Source organism: Echiichthys vipera (genome assembly GCF_963691815.1).
Source record: "Echiichthys vipera genome assembly, chromosome: 10".
In the NCBI taxonomy this organism is placed as follows: Eukaryota; Metazoa; Chordata; class Actinopteri; order Perciformes; family Trachinidae; genus Echiichthys; species Echiichthys vipera.
The window spans coordinates 17,911,210-17,933,369 of record NC_139835.1 but is presented as its reverse complement, the minus strand read 5'-3'; the positions used below and the strand labels follow the sequence as shown (position 1 = coordinate 17,933,369).

General features: G+C 39.0%; 1 protein-coding gene across 1 annotated transcript; it reads left to right on the top strand.

The window, feature by feature from the left end:
• Nucleotides 1-443: 443 nt before the first annotated feature.
• On the top strand, nt 444-21,029 carry stk39 (serine threonine kinase 39; the record flags this gene model as incomplete). Its single annotated transcript, XM_083922068.1, has 18 exons — nt 444-553; nt 2,347-2,455; nt 3,489-3,597; nt 4,109-4,247; nt 4,687-4,742; nt 5,082-5,191; nt 5,426-5,527; nt 6,625-6,758; nt 6,901-6,949; nt 7,593-7,658; nt 10,945-11,067; nt 11,847-11,876; nt 12,222-12,278; nt 12,995-13,056; nt 18,128-18,180; nt 18,357-18,425; nt 18,670-18,734; nt 20,955-21,029. 18 exons carry the CDS (start codon nt 444-446, stop codon nt 21,027-21,029), a joined length of 1,518 nt encoding a protein of 505 aa, XP_083778194.1.
• Between the last annotated feature and the right edge of the window lie 1,131 nt (nt 21,030-22,160).

The window sequence follows — 22,160 nt, the reverse complement described above, 5'->3', positions numbered from 1 at the left end:
ACATGAAATCGTCACTCATGCTTGTACTGTCTCACTGTCGTTTTTATCTAATTATAATAAATCAACAGTAGTATTAAAACAAATGTTGCTAAATTAGATGCATTCATTAACTTGAAACATATGAATAAAATATCTGAACTGGAGCCTTTTAGTCCCCTTTTATGACTGATAGTTATTTTAATCAATTCCTTCCTGTGTATATTGAACCATTGTGGTGTCAACCCGCATGTCACTGTGAAGTGTGCACGTGTGTGTGTGCGCGCGCGCGCATGTGTGCGGGTCCGTTATTTTCCGGGTTGAGTCTCATCGCTGGCGGTAGTTGCTCTGCTGCAGCCGCCAGCTGGCATTTGTACTGAGGAGGTGAGGTCAAATTTGACTCTCTCTCTCCCTCTCTCTGTGTCTATCTTTGAGAGGCTGCTAACTAGCGCAGAATCATCATCATCATGGCGGATCAAGGCGAATCTCCGGCTCCTGTCCTCCACCCGCAACCGGCGCTGACAACCAGCTGGCCAATTACCAGGGAGTCCTACGAGCTGCAGGAAGTCATAGGTTAGTACCCGGAGATGTGATGGACGCTATATTAACATGGAAAGGCATGCCGCGGCGGCATATCAGCTGTGAATGACGATGAGGGGCCTACCGGCTTTTTTCATATGCAGCAGCCTCCTGCAATGTTTTGCAATGCGGATGTTAACAGACACGTTTAGAGACTACCGGTCTACTGTACACCAGCTGTATGCGACCCTGATGGAGATGAATCCGTTGGAAAGCAGTTTACTCTACGGGGTTGTGAATGTCACTTTCCCTAAGTGCGATTCTAGTGACTCGGATAATATAGATCTACTCCAGCAATTTCAGTTCATGGCACGTGTCCAGTTTATTAGCCATTATTAAAATCACAGATGCTGTGGCTGTGTTAAAACCCACAATGTGTTATTTCACTTGTGCTATCTGTCATGGCACGTATTTAGAATTAGATTGCCTATCACATCATCTTTAGTAATCAACGTTTCAAGAACATGTACTTAATAATAATAACAATTATGATACAGCTAATACTATTTGTAATAATGATAGTAACACGCTCATTTATTAGACAGATGACAGCATAGAGACTGACTGGAAAATGGGTGAGAGACAGAGGGTGTAGGACATGCAACAAAGGTCCCAAGACTGGGATTGAACCTGTGCGGTTGCTGTTATGTGGCATGCACTCCAACCATTCGGCTTCCAAGGGCCTCCTAACTATTATCTTTGTAATTGATTACTCTGTTGATTGTGCAAATAAAATTGCTCTACATGTTTTCTCAGGGTCAGAGAGTGATGCCTTAGAACGGGATTTTATGTCTGACCAACAGTCTAAACAGTCTAAAATTCAAAGGTATTCAATTTACAATCATGTAAAACAGAAAATCCGTAAAGTAAATCCTGACATAAGGGAAACTGGAACTAAAAGATTCTTATAATTGATTGCTGCAATCGATTAATCTCACAATAGGCACGAGTCAAAGGCAGTAAACTAATACATTCTCAATCATTTATCACATGTTATGAACATACATAGACTAAAAACGTTTTATTCATGTGTTGTTTGCATGTTGTTATTACGATTTACCCTGCAATTATGTGTTTTCTGACACTATTACTTGGAAGACTGTCGATATGCCTGTTGTAGATCTATGAAAAAGTTACATGCACTGTAGGATTTTCTTTTGATTTTCTTATGTAATCCAACTTTTTTTTGGACTTTGAAGTGTGATCCCAGTATAAGTCACATAATACTTATTTTTAGTGTTGTCATGAATTCTCTCAAATGTACTGAAAAAGCGCAAAAGGAAGTTGCCTGAATAGTTTTGGCACTTGCATGCACTGTGTAGATGATCATATCATTACTGATAAGAAGTAGCCCCACAGCTGTGTGCTGCTGACTGATGAGTTAGGGAGACCCCCAGCCCCCTTTCTCACAATCAACTGGTAAGCAGTCCGATCTTGTGTGTTTTCTCCTTCTCCTTATCTGCCACTAACAGTTGGAAAGCAATACGCTGTGTGTCACAGCTTCTTGTTGTGAATAACAACACTCCTCCAGTGTGGCCTGATTTGTAATGAGCCAAGTAAATAACTCATCACGTTGAAAAAAAGTGCTCTTCTCATTGTCAGCCCGCTCACCTGAAAGATGAATAAAATATCATAAACACAAAACCACGGGGAAGAGAAGGCCAGACAAATGGCATTAAGCCACAGAGTAATGCTGAATTTAAGAGTTGTTTTCCAGCTGTGTGTGTTGAGAGTCCCTCTTTGCTCCTGTCCACTTTGTCATTTCTCTGTTGTGGCTGTGATTCCAGGCAGCGGGGCCACAGCTGTGGTGCAGGCAGCCCTCTGTAGCCCCAGACAGGAGCGCGTGGCCATAAAGAGAATAAACCTGGAAAAATGCCAGACCAGCATGGATGAGCTATTGGTGAGTACAATAAATACGGGCTGTTTTTGAAACACTGTCTAATGTTATGCTACTACTTTTCCTCTGATCCATATTAATATTGTTCTTTGTAAGTCTGAATAATGATATTCATTTAATGGATTGATCAGATTTTTTTGAAGTGGGGTTGTATAAGGTACTACATCTATAGTGTATTACAGGGAACAGGCATGAAAGCTAAGAAATGTATTGCTGTGGACATGGGGCTGAAGCTAAACATGTTTTAGCCACTTAAAAAAAAAACAGTTTAAATATATGCTATATTTAGAAGATTTTCACCACTTTACCCTGCCGTCAGACAGCCATGTTTAAGGTTACACGTCGGGAAGTGAAGCCGCTCTATGCTCTCATCAAAGCCACCAGACTGCATTGACAAAAACAGTAATTTTATATAGCAGAACACAGGAGGTGCTGGTCTACCAATGCCTCAATTGGTTAGCTAGTTTGTGTTATTGTGTGACTTTGGTGTTTTAAAGTATTAGGAACAAAACTAACAGACGGATCAAGGCAAAGGTAGACCAGCAACTCCTGTGCTCTGTGAGTCAAAATGAAGAGAATAGATAACAGCTTCTGTCCACCCAGCATAAACTTTAACAGGGCTGTTTGATGGTAAGGTAAAGCAGTGAAAATATTCTTATCGAGCGTACACTTAAACTGATATTGTTTTTAAGGTGGTCCGTTTTTAAATGACTAAAATAGCTGCTGCCCTTGTCCACAGCAGTACATTGCTTAGCTTCCATGTCTGTTGTCCTGTCTGCTTCTTTAAACTGGGAGTGTGCCAACTGCAATCTACTGTAGGTAATACACTGACTATGGATATGTGCCTAAAACAGCCCCACTTGTAAGGTTGTAATACTGAATAATTTGCTGTAAGGTCAGTTACACTGAGATGTATATCATTCCCTGTTACTATGGCTTGTTATAGATTGTTACAAAGAAAATACAAGTTGTAATGAATCTCTCCAGTTTATCGTTTTTTGACTTGTCTTGTTTTGTGGTTTCTTTCTCACAATAGAAAGAAATTCAAGCAATGAGCCAGTGCAACCATCCAAATGTTGTCACCTACTACACCTCCTTTGTAGTAAAGGATGAACTTTGGTTAGTCATGAAGCTTTTAAGTGGAGGTAAGCTTCAGCTGACAAGCTGCATGGAACCAAATCTACCTCTGGCTTGGTAATTCATGAATGCTCAGTGAATGTGACGATGTTACATGTTTATGCTTTGATCTGATGATAACTATGAAACAGCTGCCTGGGTTATTACTCACTTACACTATAGGTGTCTCAAATGAAACTCAGCAGCATTTCAACAACTATTTCTTATTTTGTATCCTAAAAAAACATTAGCTCTAAATCCTTAAAAAGTATTGTTTCATTACAGTATTTTAGACGGTCTTTATTACAGTTATTAGGGAGCAGGAGCACATGCTATTGTAAACAACTTGTGTCTCTTACTTGTGAAGGAATTACAGCAGTGCTATTACTCTAATGTACTGCCCATTACGTTTCTCTGCTTTACTGACAACAAGCAATTAACAGTCAGACACTAAAGTCATTTGCGCCTGGATATTGATCACATACTGACCCAATCATGTAACACTGAAGCTGTTTTTTGTTTTTCTGTGGTGTCTTTTAGGTTCTATGCTGGATATAATTAAGCACACCAACAAAGAAGTGGACAGTAATCGATCACTAGATGAGCCCATTATTGCTACTATATTAAAAGAAGTCCTTGAGGGCCTGGACTATCTGCACAGAAATGGACAGATTCACCGGTAACACTTCAAACATTTGTACTTGATTCTGAAGTTTGCTGTTTTGATTTAAGCTTTTGATTAGTTAAGTCTAAGAATTAAGAAACTAATCGTAAGAGAACCTAGCAATAACAATCCCAGTGGAAAATGTATGAATTAAACACATTATATGTTGCCAATCTTTGGATAAGAGTGTTAAACAAATGGCTAAAGTTATAAGAAAATGTAAAATTAAATTAAAACTGATCGGGTAATTATATTTATTAGTAAGCAGTGCAGTTGTGATCTTTAAACTCCCTGTATTTCAAGGTCACTGAGAGGCAGGCTTAAACCTCTATCAGCCCTTTGAGCAGAGTTCCAGATGTGGTGGGCTGTGGGACTCATTTTCAAACGGAAGAATCAATTGTGCTCCACATGACTTTGTTTTGTGCGATTTCTGTTTTGTTTGTTTTTACCTCAGGGATGTGAAAGCTGGGAATATACTACTGGGAGAAGATGGCTCTGTCCAGATCGCAGGTGCGTTGAACATCATACTTCTGTTGTACTCACTGCTATACTTGCATGTTTTTTTGATTTAATAAAACTAAAAGCATGAATGGCTATAGGGTGGAACTGAAATCACAGATTGTATGAATTCATGAAGACATCAATGTATATTTAGATTATTTGTTGTTAATTCATAGATCAAGCTGGTCTTACATGAGAATGATGATATATCTCAAATAACTGTTGAGATGATATTTAATAGGTTTCATTTTTAATGTTTGCTGAAAAAGCCTCGACTGCAGCCATGTCCATTTCAACAAACCGTTTAACATAGTCAGGTATGACTTCGATGTTTATATATAATTTCAGATTTTGGAGTAAGTGCATTCCTAGCCACAGGGGGGGATATGACTAGAAACAAAGTACGAAAGACCTTTGTTGGCACGCCATGCTGGATGGCGCCGGAGGTGATGGAACAGGTGAGTCTATCTCTATCCATAGAAAGAGGCAGCTGTTGGTGTAAAGTTCATCCTTTCACATTCAAATTGTATTTTCTGTATTTGTCTGTTGCGCTCAAGGAATCAATTTCTTGATGTAATGCTGTAAGCTGATGTATTTTGACATGTTAACCTCTTAAATCCCAACATGAACTTACAACTTCAGAGATTTAAGTGTATTTGATATAACATATTATTTTAACTGTATACCGACAGGTTCGAGGCTACGATTTCAAAGCAGATATATGGAGTTTTGGAATCACAGCTATAGAATTAGCGACAGGCTCTGCACCATATCACCGCTACCCTCCCATGAAGGTAAGTGTTCTGGATGTTATTATTGGTTGTTATTTAGTCAGTGCGGTGCCCATGAACTCTTGGCTTACTACACTATCCTCGAAACCAACTTGATTCTGTGAAGTGTAATCGTTGGCAAGAACAAAAACGTACAGAAAACACATTCTAACTTGCTGCTTTTGCTGTAATCGGGAAACCAAGCAATAAAGAGGCAACCTTTTAGATAAAGGAACCTGGGGCCGTATTCACGAAACATCTTAAGGCTAAGAGTAGGTCCTAACTTGCTGATTTAAGAGTGACTCTTAAAAATAAGGGGCAAAGCATTTCAGCGCTAAAAGTAGCTCCTAAATATATAAAAACGTAGGATTCCTCGAGAGGACTCTCAAGTCACTAAGAGTACATCAGGAAGGATCTAACATGGCTGCTGCAGTCAACATTTTGGAGAGATTAAATAATAATGAGCTTTTAAAAGTTATCGCCTTAATCAAGATGGCATTATGAATGTGGTAGAGTTGGTCTGGGATGCCATTACATCACCTACGAATAAAAACACCCAATATCACCAGAGATTATAGTGGTTACAACTCTCCGCTATTTGGCCACGGGAAAAATGCGGCTGTGCACCGCAGAGGATCTTTGCGTCTCTCAGCTGTCAGTCAGTAGGATTTAGTACCAGAAGATAAAGACTCTTTCCAGACTTTACATAGCAGTTCATTCGCTTCCCCATTGAAGTGTTTCTATCATAAATTCACTCTCAGCCAATCACTGTTGGCAAAGAAGGTATGAATATGATGCCATCCATAGCAACGAGGTCAACCCCGTCCTCTAGTCTTAGCTTAGGAGACCCTCCCACTCCTTAGTATAAGTTGGTCTCAGAGGCTTTGCGGATAGGTTTTAAGAAATGACTCTTAACTAAGAACTTTAGGAGTACTCTAAGATAAGTACGCTAAGATAGGATGAAATGTTTTGTGAATACTGTATTGTGCTGTTGCTTTTACTTTCCACATTCCACACAAACAAACTGAGTCCTGCTTTTAATGTATTTTCCTTATATACAATATTTATGTTGCTTCTGTAATGTGAGGGCAGTTTTGAGTATTTTTTTCTTGTCATTTTAGGTTTTAATGCTTACTCTACAGAATGATCCACCCACTCTAGACACGGGTGTAGAAGACAAGGAAGCGCTAAAAAGATATGGCAAATCGTTTAGAAAGCTTATAACTATGTGCCTTCAGAAGGATCCTGCAAAAAGGTTAGCACTACATTCCATATATCAACTCAATATTTCAGCAAAGAGAGCTGATGCAATTTGTGATCAATAAAAATCACCCGATTAACATTCAGAGTGTTGTGTTGTGATGTATTTTCAACATTGTACTTTTCTGTATCTGCAGGCCAACAGCTGCAGAGCTTTTAAAGTGTAAATTCTTCCAAAAGGCCAAGGTATTTGTTTCATCTCAAATATTTGACTTGCCATCCTTGTTGATTTTGTTATTGTGTTTTATTATTTTGCGTTTTTTTATTTGTTTATGGTGATTATTTATACTTCAATACATCAAGCAGTGTATTTCAAGGACACTTTATTTATCATAATATACTATTGCAGAAATAATTAAAACGGAAAAAGGAAAAGTTATACATTTTTCCCTTAATAAATCCTCTATCCTTGTATGTCTTTGTCAATAATTGAACATAATCATGGTTTAAAAGGTTGTCCTGATGTTCTAGGATGTTCAAAAGCGTCGTATCTGCAATGCAAAATAGAATAATTATTTGTATCATCTGTTAACATAGTTTGAATAATGTAAAATTTATGAATGGGATTTAGCAGGACTAAGTACTGGAACCTCACCATTTTGTTCCCATTTAAACTGGTTTTGTCACTGGTCTTTGTTAACATTTTAAAAAGATAACTTTTGCATCTTTCATACACATTTTGTACCTCAACTGACTCAATCGATTTTCAAAGACACAATACTTAAGAGATTTTTTTGTGACTCATCATTAGGTTTTGATTAATTTAATCTGCCAATTCACTATTTTTATTAAATTATTTTTGAACTTGTATATTGATTTTCTCTTGCAGAACAAAGACTATCTGGTTGAAAAGCTTTTGTGTCGTGCACCAAAGATTTCCCAGAGAGCGAAGAAGGTATGTTTACACAAACATTCCCTGTAAAATAACTCAGTTATTGACTAAACACGAACAAAATTATGACCGAGTGATGGGATCGACTGAAGTCCACCAGAGTGTTGCATTTACAGTCAACACAAGCTACGCACTCTGACTTTCATCAGCACCTCAACCACTTTATGCCTGCACTGTTGTGTAGATTATGTAAAAATACGGGCCACTGCAGCAGAAGAGTCAAACGGCATAGAAATGATATTGACATCAATGGCTCAGTAACTCCCTGTGTAGCTCTCTGTATGTGGCACGCTAAAACACAAACAGGATTAAATGAATTGAAAACATTAGAACGGAGCACTTTATTGTTCAGGTTGCTTGCTCAGTTGCCCACTGGTCACAGTTTGCTGGGAGGAAGTGCAGTTTTCAGGCACAGCTGATATTGGCTTCACATAACACTCCGCCTGGATGACCTAGGCAGAAATGGGAACAGAGGGCCATTGCCGGAAGGCAGAGTGGCAGAGCGGAGGGCTGGAAATTCACTGACTGCTCGGGAGTAAATGGAGGGCAAAGTGGATCGCGTGGCTGTTACTGTTTATGACGTTAATGTTACGCAAAAACAGGACAGGGTGTCAATAAAGGCAGAGGCAACTGTTGTTGGAGTGGCATAATGTTGTTGAGATTTGTTGATGGGTAAAGTGGTAACTACAGTACAGGCATATACCGTATAACAGCAGTCACAACTATGAATGGAAAGGCACTTATTGCTAAAGAGGTATGAGGTTTCATGACTAGGCTTTTTATTTTACAATTAAGCAATCCAGTGTATTACAACCACTTTTCCAGTTTCTAGTCAGTGCCTGTATTTAAATGTCTGGAGCAAATAATATGAGATTGGATCTGAAATGATGGCACTTTACAAATGCACTTTTGCAGACTGGATCTGTTTTAACCAAAAATGGAAAAACACAATTACTGGACGCCTACACTTTATTTTTATGTGGGGAGTTAAAAGTGTAAAATGGACAGCATGCATAGTAAATACAGCCAGGCAATGATTCACCTGATACCTTCAGCGGATAAAATGTATGAGCCACAGAGCCAGTGTCCTTGTTATTTTGTGCTGATTTGACCTAGAGTCATCTACACTATATATTCAGCAAACCTTACCCAAAGCTTGCAGACACAAGCAAAACCGCAGAATAATTTTAATCTCAGGATGCTGTGACCTCTTTATATCAAGACTACTGTGGCCTTGCTCTCCTAAGATCTTGACCTGTTACCATCAAACCACCTTGACCTGTTTGAACATATCAGTTTCCCTCTGCCCTTTTGCCTCTATTCCTTGGTGTTCTTTTTCTGTTGTTCTGTTCTTGTCCTGAGAGGAGACTTAAAGCCAGGCAGCTTTTATTAAATCTGACGCTTTTAATGGGACCTAACTTCTCGTTGAACATTCTCCAGTGAATTAATTAGAGATGACAGATCCTCCGGTCAGCTGTCACCAACATAGTAATTATTAATAGTGATTAATACTTTATATAATAAAAGGAGGGAGGAATTCAGGAATGACTTCCTAAATAAAGAAGGAAGTGAGTAATGCAAGAAAATGGCTCTTATTTCCTCATTTGAAATAATAATATAAAAAGATCACGTTCAGAGTCATAAAGTATGAACTGTAGATACATGTGAGTTGAATATCCAGCAGAGGGCACCCTGAGCCCCTGCTCAGCTTCCAAATGAGAAAATGTTGTCTTTATAGTTTAAAGAGTAGACATTAGTGGCTGACAGCCAATTGGGCCTTGCATCATTAATTTGCTACATATTTAAATGTTGAAACATACAAAAGGATTCATATAGAGTTCATATGTATGGTCCAGTCAGTGCGCAAACAATGCCTAGTTGAAACGCACATCAAAACACTGATGAAATCAGGTGCTGGACCAATAGAAGACAGCGATAAAAGGTCTGCACACTGTAGCTCCCTGGAGTGCAATTTATTGGCACGTCCACATGTTGCATTTCTAGCTGAATACTCTTCTTGGTCTTGGTCGAGTGCACAAATCATCATGGAATACTGATTGAGTTCTGCATGGATGCCATCTGAAGCCTGATTTCAAAATACAGGGCATTTTAGCTGAAGGTGCATCAGTTTTATTCCCTGCAAAACCCTGATATCAGCAACACTTTTTAAACAATATTTATATTCATATGCAAATACATTTGCATACGTTTAAAGTGGGATCATTTTAATATCTGCGTATTTGGTGTGTTAGTTAGTTTTTTTGTGTGTGAATCTTGGTCGGTGATCATGTATGGCTGCTGGGTGCATTGATCTCTTTCTGTTTTGCTCAAGGACACTGAGCAGAACTGGGGGAGCCTTGGTTCTATGTACGGTTTTGAAAAAAAACCTGACACCACCAGAGCGGTAGTGCTTCTTTAACTTTGACCTTGTTTAACGCTGGGGCATTTATGTTACTCTGGTGCTTGTGGCTTATAGTTCTATATGCTGTCTCTTCTGTAACACCTTGGTGCTCTCATAGTTTAACTCACACTGCTAGACTAGTCATGTGTTGCTTGGCTTACATACTCCAGACTGTAGAGCTGCAACGAATTACAGGCTGCCATAATTATCTGCTTTATTATGCTGGTTACATTCACAGCCTCTTAATATGTTTTACATGCTTTTCCCTTGAACTGTGCTGTACACATTGTGCTCTGCTTACTAAATTGATAAAATAACTATAATTCACAGAATGGTTTCTGTTTGAGTACTCAGCAGTTTTGTACGTCAGGGTATTGTTGTTCGTATAACACCAATGTTGTGATGACATTCATACCAGTGACCTTGAACGAGCATATTCTGATGGACCAGGGGTCTGTGAAAGACAAAAGTTTTCATTTTCTCGTTTTCACAAGATCCTTTTCATTTTACAATACATTTTTCACATTACGTTGTTACAGGAAGCCTTTCCTGTTAACATAACACTTTATATTTACCGATGTAGCCTACAGTGTCATCTACTGATCTTCTGGACAGATTTCTTTAGTGGCAGCAATATGCTGCAGCATCAGATGCATTCAACAGGCTAAGCGAGTTGAATGTGGCTTTGTAAATGTACATTTAATGTCACAAATATGCAGCCGGGGTTGCTAATAGTTTATCTCAGGGAGGGGATCCAGTAGTCTAATATAAAGGTCTGTAAAACCTAATGGAATCATGTATAAACTACTATGTGCATACATGTTCAGTTAGAAATACTATCAGTGATGTTGTTAACACTAAGTGTGCTGGCTTTGTGTCACGGTCTAGGTGAGGAGAGTCCCAGGCTCCAGTGGCCACCTGCACAAAACAGAGGATGGAGACTGGGAGTGGAGCGATGACGAGCTGGACGAGAGCAGTGAGGAGGGCAAGGCAGCGGTGAATCAGGGCAGGGTAGGTGAGACTTCACAAAGGCCAACCGGTCTCAGCAGTGTGTATTCCTTCATATTTACTCATGATGATTCTTTATATTCATCTTCAAATGCACTTAAATGTAATCAAATTGTAAAACACATCATTCATTAACAAGATTATTGTTTGTTTAGATTAAGCTTTAATTGTCATTGTACTTAAACTACAACATGCACATACATGTAGAAATTCAGAATTTGAGTTATTAAGGTGTTCGTCATTATTGTTGCATGTCCTGCCTAACCTGTAGATCAAACTGTTATGTAACTCCCCCTCTGTCTTTGACCTTGTACATTCCCTCCCTCCCTTATCAGTCAGTGTTTTTTTGGATAGCAGATGGCTTATCTCTGAGAGAGCCTGTCATGAGGTCGCTGTAATGAGCTGGAAGATAGCTGCAAGGATTTGAGGCAGGAGGAAGTAGGCAGCTTTGATCAAAGAGCCCATTGATAAAAGATACACAGTTTAAATGTATGATGCAACAAATAATACGTTACCAGAAGATGTGAATTAAGAAATACGTTGTTGGAGATAGTATTTTTACAAGGATCACTGGCTTCTTTCTTTTCAGCAGTTGTTGAGTTGTTCTTTTATCATAAAAGTAAGAATTAGGTTTCAATTGACAGGCGGATGGAAAGAAGAAGAAACAGACATACAGTTTTATGAAAAAAAGGCATTATGGATAGACAGAAAATAATAAGTCATCATTATTCATGTGTACTTATGAATATGAAAATGTAAATGTATGTTTTTCTCTCTCTCAGTCACGAAGGGTCACAGATGAGGCCAAAGATGTAAGTTAGTAGAAAAAATATTTTTTATCCTCTCTGCTGCTGTATTATTTATTAATAAACAGTTAAATTACCTTCTGTGGTTGAAAGTTGTGTAAGGATAATAGTCAAAAATAATAAATAAAACTCAATTATGAATGTTTATTTCACCACACGCATTTTTATGTGGTTTAATCAAAATGGCCCAGCACCTGTTTTAGAGTGTCTGACAAAGCCAGCAAATTGCTCCTCATTGATTGTTTTGAACTGTCTTCCCTGTGTTGTCTTAATAAAATGAGCTCTAATTTAATATTTACCAAGGACGTAATAGCATTTGCACAATTATGCCTCTCATTTTGTTCCTCCTAGAATGAGGAGAATGCCAACAATGTCGCTATTGAAGGGTTGTCTATTCAGCATCCCCAGGTGAGGGATTCTGCTGCAGCACTAATTTGTCATGATTCAATGACCTTGATGCCACAGTGATTGTCTGTGTGTTTGTGTATATCCATTCGTGCGCATATTGTACTTGTGTGTGTCTGTCTGTGCATGTGTGCGAGTGGGCGAATATGTGTGTGTACATGTGTGAATTTTGGTCTGCTGGAAGGATGCTCTCAGCAGTAATAACTCAGGGTAAATGGCTGTCTGCCTGATAGTGCAAGCTCAGAGCCTGGGTGTATCTCACCTAAAGACTCAGTGCCATTGCAACACATTTTATAAGGCTATTGTCAGTTTGAAAATGAGCCAAAGTAGTTCAAGGTGTCTCATGCTCTAGACCGGAATTAACTCTCGAAGCCACTCTGCAGTCAGTTTCTTACCAGTTATGTCTGTTCTTTGCCATACAAAGAGCCCGTCTGTAATATGGTACGATGATAGATTCTTACACAATGCACCTTTATGTATTTTTCCTTTTCTTTTCCCATACAACCTTCCCTGCAGCTGCCGTAAATGGAAGACATTTTTCAGGGCTGAGTGTGCGGCCACTTTTTTTTTCCTGATTATATGTTTAGCTTGCAGTCATCAGAACCTCTGTGCACAAAACTTCATCCTCTTCTCCACAGAAAATGTTTATGTTTGTCTGATCTCTAAGTCCATTAGTGTACCACATAAACTGCCTCATCGTCAAATGTATTCTCACACAGGTTGAACCGTATGGAAATACACCCTACATTGAAGGTGCTGTGAACATGGTGTTAAGGCTAAGGTGAGAAATACTTCTTTTCTACTACTTCATTTTCTCAATCATGAGTCGATACACAAGGCAATCTTAAGAAAATATTTATTTGGACCACTCGTGACAACCATAGACTGTATAAGATATGGATGTAGTCTGAGCCATAGGTTTCTGAAGAGCTCTGGCAGCCCACATTGAGCAGTACCTAACTTCTTAACCTCTTGACAGTGCCTAACCTCTGCCTAACTCTCGGCTAATTCAAAAATGGCCGGAGAGGTGGGGTCTGGATTGAGCTGAGGTGGGCTGAATGAAGCCTACAGTCTGTTAGTCACCTGTGATGGCACCCACTTGCCACTCAAAAGGGCCACTCCCTTAATTATGCATAACCTTAATATCATTTCAACTGGTGAGTTACATAAAAACAATCACCCTGTACAGGATTATTAGCTATAGAGACCAAAACAGTAGGTAATTTGAACATGGTTCAAGATGGCTTTGTTTCTGTAGAGTCAAAGCAGAAATGCACAGTAGATTTAAAAATTCATCATCATTGTCCTAAACCTGCAGGCCATTAAGAGACCTAATGATCTTTGCCTGCTACAGAGGAAATCTGGCATTGTAATGAATCCCTTCATCTCCCTCTGTCTCACTGGTCATGTCGTTGGGAGGAGAGGGTTACACACCATTGCTTCTCTGGCTGTGCTCCACAATCTGCTCTCCTTCTTTCATAGCTTTTGCTTCTTGCTGTAGTAGTCCAGACCTTGCTGTTCATGAACATAATTTAATGGAAAAGTGGAGGCTTGTGACCTGGCCTCAGAATGATCAATGTCGATATTTCATGTTAGCAAAAAAATACATTTAGCACCCTTAGACTTTAACATATTAATAAATAAATATAAGGCAGGTTTACACATCATGTATGTTACATCTTCCCTCTCTCTTACTCAATATATAAACAGACCAATAGAGAAAGAGAGAGGACAATTTACAGGATAACAACAGACAGACAATGGTACATTTTTGGACAGTAGATTTGCCTTAAGCTACCTGATGGTTGCAGAGCACACTCTTGGTTGAACAGACATCGGAGGGACCCTCTGCAGGTGTCCAACCTGGCACAGAAAGCCATTTTATTAGCCGGTAGTTTGGATGCAACAGGGAATGGCTAACTGTTTGGTGGATGATGAAGAGTCATTATTCTAACATGGTAACCAGGTAAAATGAATTGCCACTTTTGATGATTTTGTTTATTTTGTTAGTTTTACATTTACTTTTTTTATTTTATGGCTCAAACACAAGGAGCAGAATAGATGTGGTTATCAATTAGTACAATTACAAAGTTAAAATGATGTTATAATGGTAACTTTAGAATGAGGTTGTGAAAATATGTCAAAACAGAATTGTGCAGCGAATTAATTCACTGTGTTAAATATGATCCCAGCTGTTAGGCTGTCAGCACGTCATCTCTCTGGTTTTTCAGCTGGAAGATTAAGCATTAGAGATGCAGACATGTGATGGATGCCTTCTTCAATGTAAAGCCATGGAGCTTGATGACATTTTTTTCTAAGGTTTTCAAATGCTAACATATGCTCTGCTTCTCACTGGCACCCTCTTCTTTGACATGCTCTCCAGTATGACATATGGGATGTGTTAATGATGTCGTTAACCTTGACTAGAAAAAATACACTTGACAGAACATAACATTATATTTGATGTAGCAGCAAGATTCAAACTGACTTGAATGACTTGGAATCAGTTGTTATGAGAGTATTTTGCTTGCTTAATTTTGGGATAAGGGTAAAGGAACAGTTTCTGAGCTGTTTATTTCTCTCTGAGGAAGTGTCTCTTTAAGAGACAATGGACATGGATATTTTTTAATGTTGAGAAGGATTCGGTTGGTTTGTTTTATAGTGAATCAGCACACAAGGTATTATAAGATAAGAGACTGCCTCAAACTTTTGGATTTTCTTTGACTGTGTTCCTATGCTTTAGGGGCAAAACAAGAGATATTTATGGCCCCAAATAGTGTGAGAGGCAGTGTATTTAAGTAGGGCCATTAAATGAAACATGTATCTGAAATATCAATGCTGCTTGGCTTCAATGTAAATATAAAACTTGTTTATTTTTAAAACCTGGAACTTGTCAGTTGTCAGGTAAAATAATAATAATAATACATATACTTATATGGGTGTGTTGATAAAAAAAAAGAAGGGAACATTTTTAAATATAAAACTAAATCCATGAAAATAATTGCATTTGAGAGAGCAAAATAAACAGCTAATTGGCCTCCCCTCTCTACTGTTGAGGTGATTAGCATGTGTTTATGGTAATTTAATCCCCTCTGTAGTGGAGAGGGGAAACAGCAGAAGCATGATTGGATTTTTTTCAACATTTTGCTTGGAACTCATTCAATTTTTTTTTTTTTTACAAAGGCACAGAGGTCTCCTGAGAACAGTATTGTCAGCAGATGGGGAAGGGGAAGTTCAGAGTTGCATAATATGCTTGCTGTTGTTGGTGCAATGTCATTGGAGCTTAAATAGCCAAAAAAGAACCGATGCAAATTGATTTCACTGTGCAGTTCAGTCCGGAGGTGACATTTATGCGTTTCTTAAGGTTCTTCTACATAAAGGAATGCTAGAAGTATCTCAAAATATATTCTTGATAAATCTCTGAAACTGTAGTTCATTCATAAGCCTGAAGTTGTGTTTACAGATTGCTGCCATCTTCAGCTGATTTGAGACAAATATCTTATCCGCATTTACTTATTCTTTCCTCTTTTAAAATAATAATTTAAAAGATAATTAATTTATAAAACTACTCCCCTTTTTGCCCCTAAACATAAATCGACTCACACCTATACACATAGGAAATCCTACCCACAGATGTAGACCTGTGTTGTATTTATTTATTTATTTTAAGCTACTTATTATTTTACAACATGTATCGTTGACTGTGGTTTGTTTTGTGTCATTCAGTACCTTTGGGACTATGAGTCAGGCATTATCACCTGACATCTTTGCCCATCCTCTCTACTCCTGTGGCTGTATGAAAAAAGCCAGGAATGGAGGCTGTTATGACAGCATATTATGTATGTGAGATATTTTGCTAAAACCAGCTGTGTCATGGCCATGTGTGCAGATGGCGCGGAGGACCTCCACTGCCCCTTCCTCATTTCCTATTAGGAAAATATTGGGAAATTATGGGTCTGTAGATTTACCAGTGAGATTTACTTGTATCCCTAGTAAAGATATAACACATTTAACAGTTTTTTTGCAAGTTATGTTTATTTTTCTTCTGTTTTAAATCTGGAACTCATCTCTAATAAGTGCATCATATGGATTGCCCTAACATAGTCATTTTTATGCACATTCAGCCGTGATATGCTATTAAGATTTGAGCCTCAGGTAACTTTTATAACAGTGGCTTCTCCCCATACATATATTGTCTTATTGACTACTCGTCAGTATGGTTAAAGTTTATGTAAGACCTGCCTCTCTGTCTGTTTGACATAAAGTAAAACTACTGTATGTAGTTTCAACACAGTAGGGCATATCTGTGTTGGCCTTGGCATCATAGTGTGTTGTATTTTCTGTGATATATCTACATTTTCACCTCTGTGACAGAGAGCAAACAATGCAGGTCTGTAATGTATTGACAAACCTAACCTGGTGCACATTTGGGAAATATTTTAAAAGATGTCTACTAGTCTTCATTCGGTTTACCAGTGAAATGTTTATTAAAGCATTTTCTTCAAATCACAGACCTGTCTTTAGTGGTGACAATGTTGTATGATTATGCTGTACTTTATTTATTTATTCAAAATAATGCGTCATAAACCTGTCAGTGGGGTTATACAGTCATCTCACACTTGCTGTTGAATTGTGGAAACAATCGAATCTTCAGTGTGGTTTTTAAAAAAAGATGTAGGTTTTAGGCAGGATGTTTTGGGGATTAGTATCCTCTTTACACATGTTTACTTGACAACCTTGGCAATGTGCACCCTCTGCTTCCTCTGCTGGGGAAAGAGATGTTGCCAACGTCCATTTGCTCCAGCAGAATTTAAACTTTAATTTTGAATGTGTAACTCTAAAATTAAAAATGTCAAGTTGACTCACAGCTAAGCTGATATAAATCCTCACTCCCACTGTGTTGTATAAAACATAGTGGGAGTGAGGAAAGCACACTCATTGCAGATATATCTTTGCTTATGCATGTGTTGAATTATTGCTCTAATTTCATCTGAAATGAGGGTCGTGGGCTGGCTGTGTGATTTATTTAACCAGAGTACAATCCAAATTAATCTTCTCCTACCACACCTCTTTTGAGCAGCACTGACATCCAGCTTTTATTAGATTTAGATTTCTAATGCAGGTGAGGCTAATGAATACAAGTTGATGCTGCAAACAGGCTGGGGCTCGGGATACTGCAGGATATGTACCACCCAATCATTTTGTAATCACTAAAATTGCATTATGGCACATCTAATCTTTACAGATAAGCAGTACAGTTTTGAGAAAAGCAACATGTTTGATATCCTTTTTTTTTCTTGGTGTGTGTGCAGGAAAAGCAGTTAGACAGCTGTTACCTTCATACTGCTCAGTATGTAAAAACCACAGAGACATGACCTCTGCACATTCTGCATAGTTTGTTTTTCCCCCACAGGTGCTATGCTTTTTTGATAATCCAAATCATCTTTTCAAAGTGTGGGAAAATTCACATTCAATATCAAGTCCATTACTTTTTATGTGGCAACTCATTTAACTAATCATAGTTAGGAAAAGGAGATTTACATGTGAAATGTGAAAGGAGTTACAGGTGGTGATGACATGTATCACTATACTCCTCAACTCTGCAGAGCCTTTTAGTGCTTTGCAGCTTATTGATTTGGTTTTATTTCCCGTGTTTTACTGTAGTTCACTCTCACCTGCTCTTATCAGTGACTTTTTCAGCAAAAAAGCTACAAAGAAATCCACTCTATGCCAACTGCCCAGCATTCCTGCACTCCAGTCTTCTAATTCTCATCACCACCTTGCTCCCTCCTACCTCCTTTGCCACAGGAGACAACAGTTGTTAAATCACACTCTCCTCTCTCCTCTTTCAGGAACTCTAGAAAGGAGCTGAATGACATCCGGTTTGAATTCACTCCTGGGCGAGGTATTTGAATGTGCTATTCCCCCTGTGATAACATCTTGAGGCACTGTGAATTGTTGTGTGCATAATGGGAAATAGAAGTGTCTGTGCGCATGTCAATATCTAATTCAATACCTAACACAATTACCTGCTAAATGGAATGCTGTAGGCCAATATTTGTCATGTTATTCCCTCACCAGACACAGCTGAAGGCGTTTCCCAGGAACTGTTCTCAGCCGGCCTGGTCAACGGGCACGATGTTATTGTTGGTAATGTTACACCTCTTTATTCTGGTAAATTGTTGTTGTCTGAATACAAAATAAGCCCATGTACCATAAAACATCACTTAGAGAGAGTATCAGCATTTAAATTCTGTTATCATTGATGGATATTTATTTAATTTGGCAAGTCTACAGAGCTTGACATAACTAAAACTGATAGACATTCTGCATATTATAAAACCAGTTTGACATTATTTGAACATTATGTTGTTGTATGCCCTCTGCACTACAGTTGCGGCTAACCTTCAGAAGATTGTAGAAGACCCAACTACCTACAATGTATTGACCTTTAAGCTGGTGAGTTTCCAGATGATTGATAGGTGATAGAACACTCCCAAGTTTGTCCTGGTTGACAATGTTGAGCTGTAAACAGCTTGTTGATGAAAGGTTTAGTGAGGAGTTATGAGAAAGGCCACAAATGGAACAAATAGCTTGAGCATGATGTTACGTGATGACACAAATAATCTATATTAAGGGTGTTTTGTTGGTGGATGATATTGAATGTACAGTATTACTAGATAGATAAAATCAATTCACATAAGAATTGTGATTCACATACGAATTGTGATTCACATAAGAATTGCGATTCTTACTCTACTGTACATGATTCTGAATCAATTCACAAAATGTCTTTTGTACATTGTTAATTAAGTTATGTTGGTGGAATGAAAAAAGCATCATGGAGAAAGAAACTTTGGTTATGAAAGGCGCAAGTCTGTTTTCAGAGTTTTGGTTAACAATGGTTATCCTTCGTACTTACGATACAGCAGAGCGGCTGTTCTCCCTAGAGCACACAGACATATGAAGACTAAGTGTATGTTGCATTTGAGTGCCATTTTAAGAGGTCACCTTTGTTAGACTATTAGAGAAACCGTGACATTTGTGGAAAAAACTGAAACTATAATGTCCTTATTTTAATACAACAAAAATATGTAAATTATGTTTTATTGACCTTTCTGTAATTGTGGGTAAACAACATCTGTGCTTTTGGTCACAGTGTTTCACAAAGTGACCTTTCTGCCATGTTTGCCTTGTCAGCAGCTAGTGACTGTCGTAGGTGGACCAGTCTCTGCAGAGTCCGAGTGAGGGCCGTGGTGTATATGGGCATGCTTCAATTTCAGTATGTTAACTCTGCTCCACAGCAGACCTCACTGTGGCTCAACTCTGCCTTTCTGAACTAAGAGTTATGAGTGCACTGTCACAAAACCCATGGAGTGAGAATAATTACCCTCGCTCCAGGAACGGTTCATAACACTTTGCTCAGGTAATTTATGTTGTGGGTGGCACTAGAGCAACTTAACGACTTAACTGAACCAGAGGTCACTGTAGACTCTGTGACCTCACAAAGACTGACATGTTTTCATAACGGTCCCTCCATGTTGATCAGACAACTGCAGAGCTCTCAGACCCCCTGATAGATGGGGTGTCTCTTCCCAATCAGGTGTGAATTGCAAAAGGCCGGCAGGTGTTAGGCCACCCATTCACACAAGGAGAGCTGAATGAAAAAGAAATACTCTCTTAGTCAGATCTCAATGCACACTGCCTTTATTATCGCCTCTGAGTGGAGTCTCTGAGCAGCCTAAAATTGGGGTGAAATGCAGATGCTGGAAGGTTGAGCTGTCACTGGCAACTGTTTAGTTAAGGGACAATGTTCTACAAAAAATATATTGAAAGACGAATATGCCTGAACATTGCAGCCATGTTGAACATCTTATTCCAAAATTATAAGCAGTAATATGCTGCTAAAAACCTCCACTCATGGCTTTTCCCATCCAGCCACAGGAGTGGAAAGGATTGGCACAGATATTGGGTGAAAAGACCTGACTAGCAGTCAGTGCTCGAGCTCATCCCAAAGGTGTTGAATGTTATTGAGGTCAGTGAGTTGTGCAGGCCAGTCAGGTTCTTCCACACCAAACCAGGAAAAACTTGCCGAAAAACTTTTGGTGCATTGTCATGTTTAAACCGGAAACATCCCTTAACTGTTGACACACAAAAAAAAGAAACCCTATTATTTAAAATTTAATTTGATATACGCTTGCATAAAGATTTCCTCATTGGCAACCAGCCCAAACCATGGAGAGAGCCCTGACAAATAGTACACGTTTTTTATATGCTACATTCACTTTGATGATAGATGATATGTACAGATATGCAGTGATCAATACTTATTTATACTATATAATACTTTATTTTCACATTTGATCCAACTGCATAACAGTGATGACCTCATTTACTGCAGCAAACATGGTAACTGGGTATTGACCTGATGGGTCTCATCCACATTAGAGCTGCAGTAGGTAAAAAGGGGGGGGGGAAGCCAGAATTTGAAGTAGAATGAGACCTCTTTCTACAGCTCTCCCTCTCCCTTGAGTTCAACCTCTTCCATCACACAAATTGACTTAATTTGTTTTTGTATTCCAGGGATTTTGCAGGATTAGTTTTGTTGATGGAGATGGTGAGCGTCTGGATGCGATGATAACCCCGTTTGACCCTCTCCGTGTTTTTCTCCTTACCCAGGCCTCCGGCTGCGACGACACGGAGATCCCGGACGAGGTGAAGCTGATCGGCTTTGCACAGCTAAGTGTTAGCTGATGCTCTCTTCATGCCTGAAGCAGGTGAGACAGTGGGGAGACAGTTCAGGGCAGACAAACCAAGGAACACACCACCACTTCCTGCAACATCCCCCCCCAAACACCCCCTCCTCTCACCCCCCGCCCTTCCTTCACTCCTTTCCACCTTCCCTGAACCCAAGCTCGGCCGACGCCCCACCTTCACCTCTTAGCGCTGACTTCCCTGCTCACTGTCCCCTGACCTTCAACCTTAACAACATCCCACCGCCTCGCGCACAGACCAGAATCAGGATACAGCCCAGGAACCTAAAGATATACTCAGGTGGTGACATGAGGTGTTGACGATGTAGCTTTGAATGTTTTTCCTTTTTTTTTTTTTATCGATTTTACATCACATTGCCTTTGTGTTCAGTGAAGCTCACATTATTTATTGAAATGAGGAGGTATTTTTATGTTGTTCCTTGCGCTGTTTTGTCGCAGCAGTGAAAACAAATTGACGCACATCTCACAAACACACTCATTTGTGATGTTTCCCTGAGGTCTTTGTCAGAATGTAAGATTCAGTTAATTTATGAGGAAAAGCACATTTTCATAATAACATAATGAATGTCTAAAAATGAGATTGAGTTGTATTTTCTGTGTCAAGACCTGTTTTACACTGACAAGAAGGGAACCATTTGCTTGAGAGTGCAGAAAAAAGAAGAGACCTGGATGCTACTGTGTATAGTTTGCTGCTCTCGACAGTACCAATGCTTCAAAATGTTAGAGGTGCCTTGTTAATTTTTCTGTGCCTAAGAAAGTAGACAATGAGTGAGACCACACAAAGAGCAGAAACCGCTGATTACCATTTTAGTTCAAGTATCTTAACTTAATGACAAGCTACAATGCACTTTTGGGCTGAGTGTGTGCACCCGACAAGCAGATGCTTAGCCCCTGGAGACAAGTTAACTTGTGTGCTTTTGTCATCAGACAAATAAAACATAACAGAACCTGTAGTTGTGTAATCTGCTCTGGTTGACGTGTATTCAGATGCCAGGTTTATTGGCAAACCACAACAGTTTAATTTTTCTTGCTCTGTCCTGCTGCACTACAAAACCCTTTGTTCCCCAAAATAAAGTAGATAACAAAATGTACTGTATGACAATGCATCTGA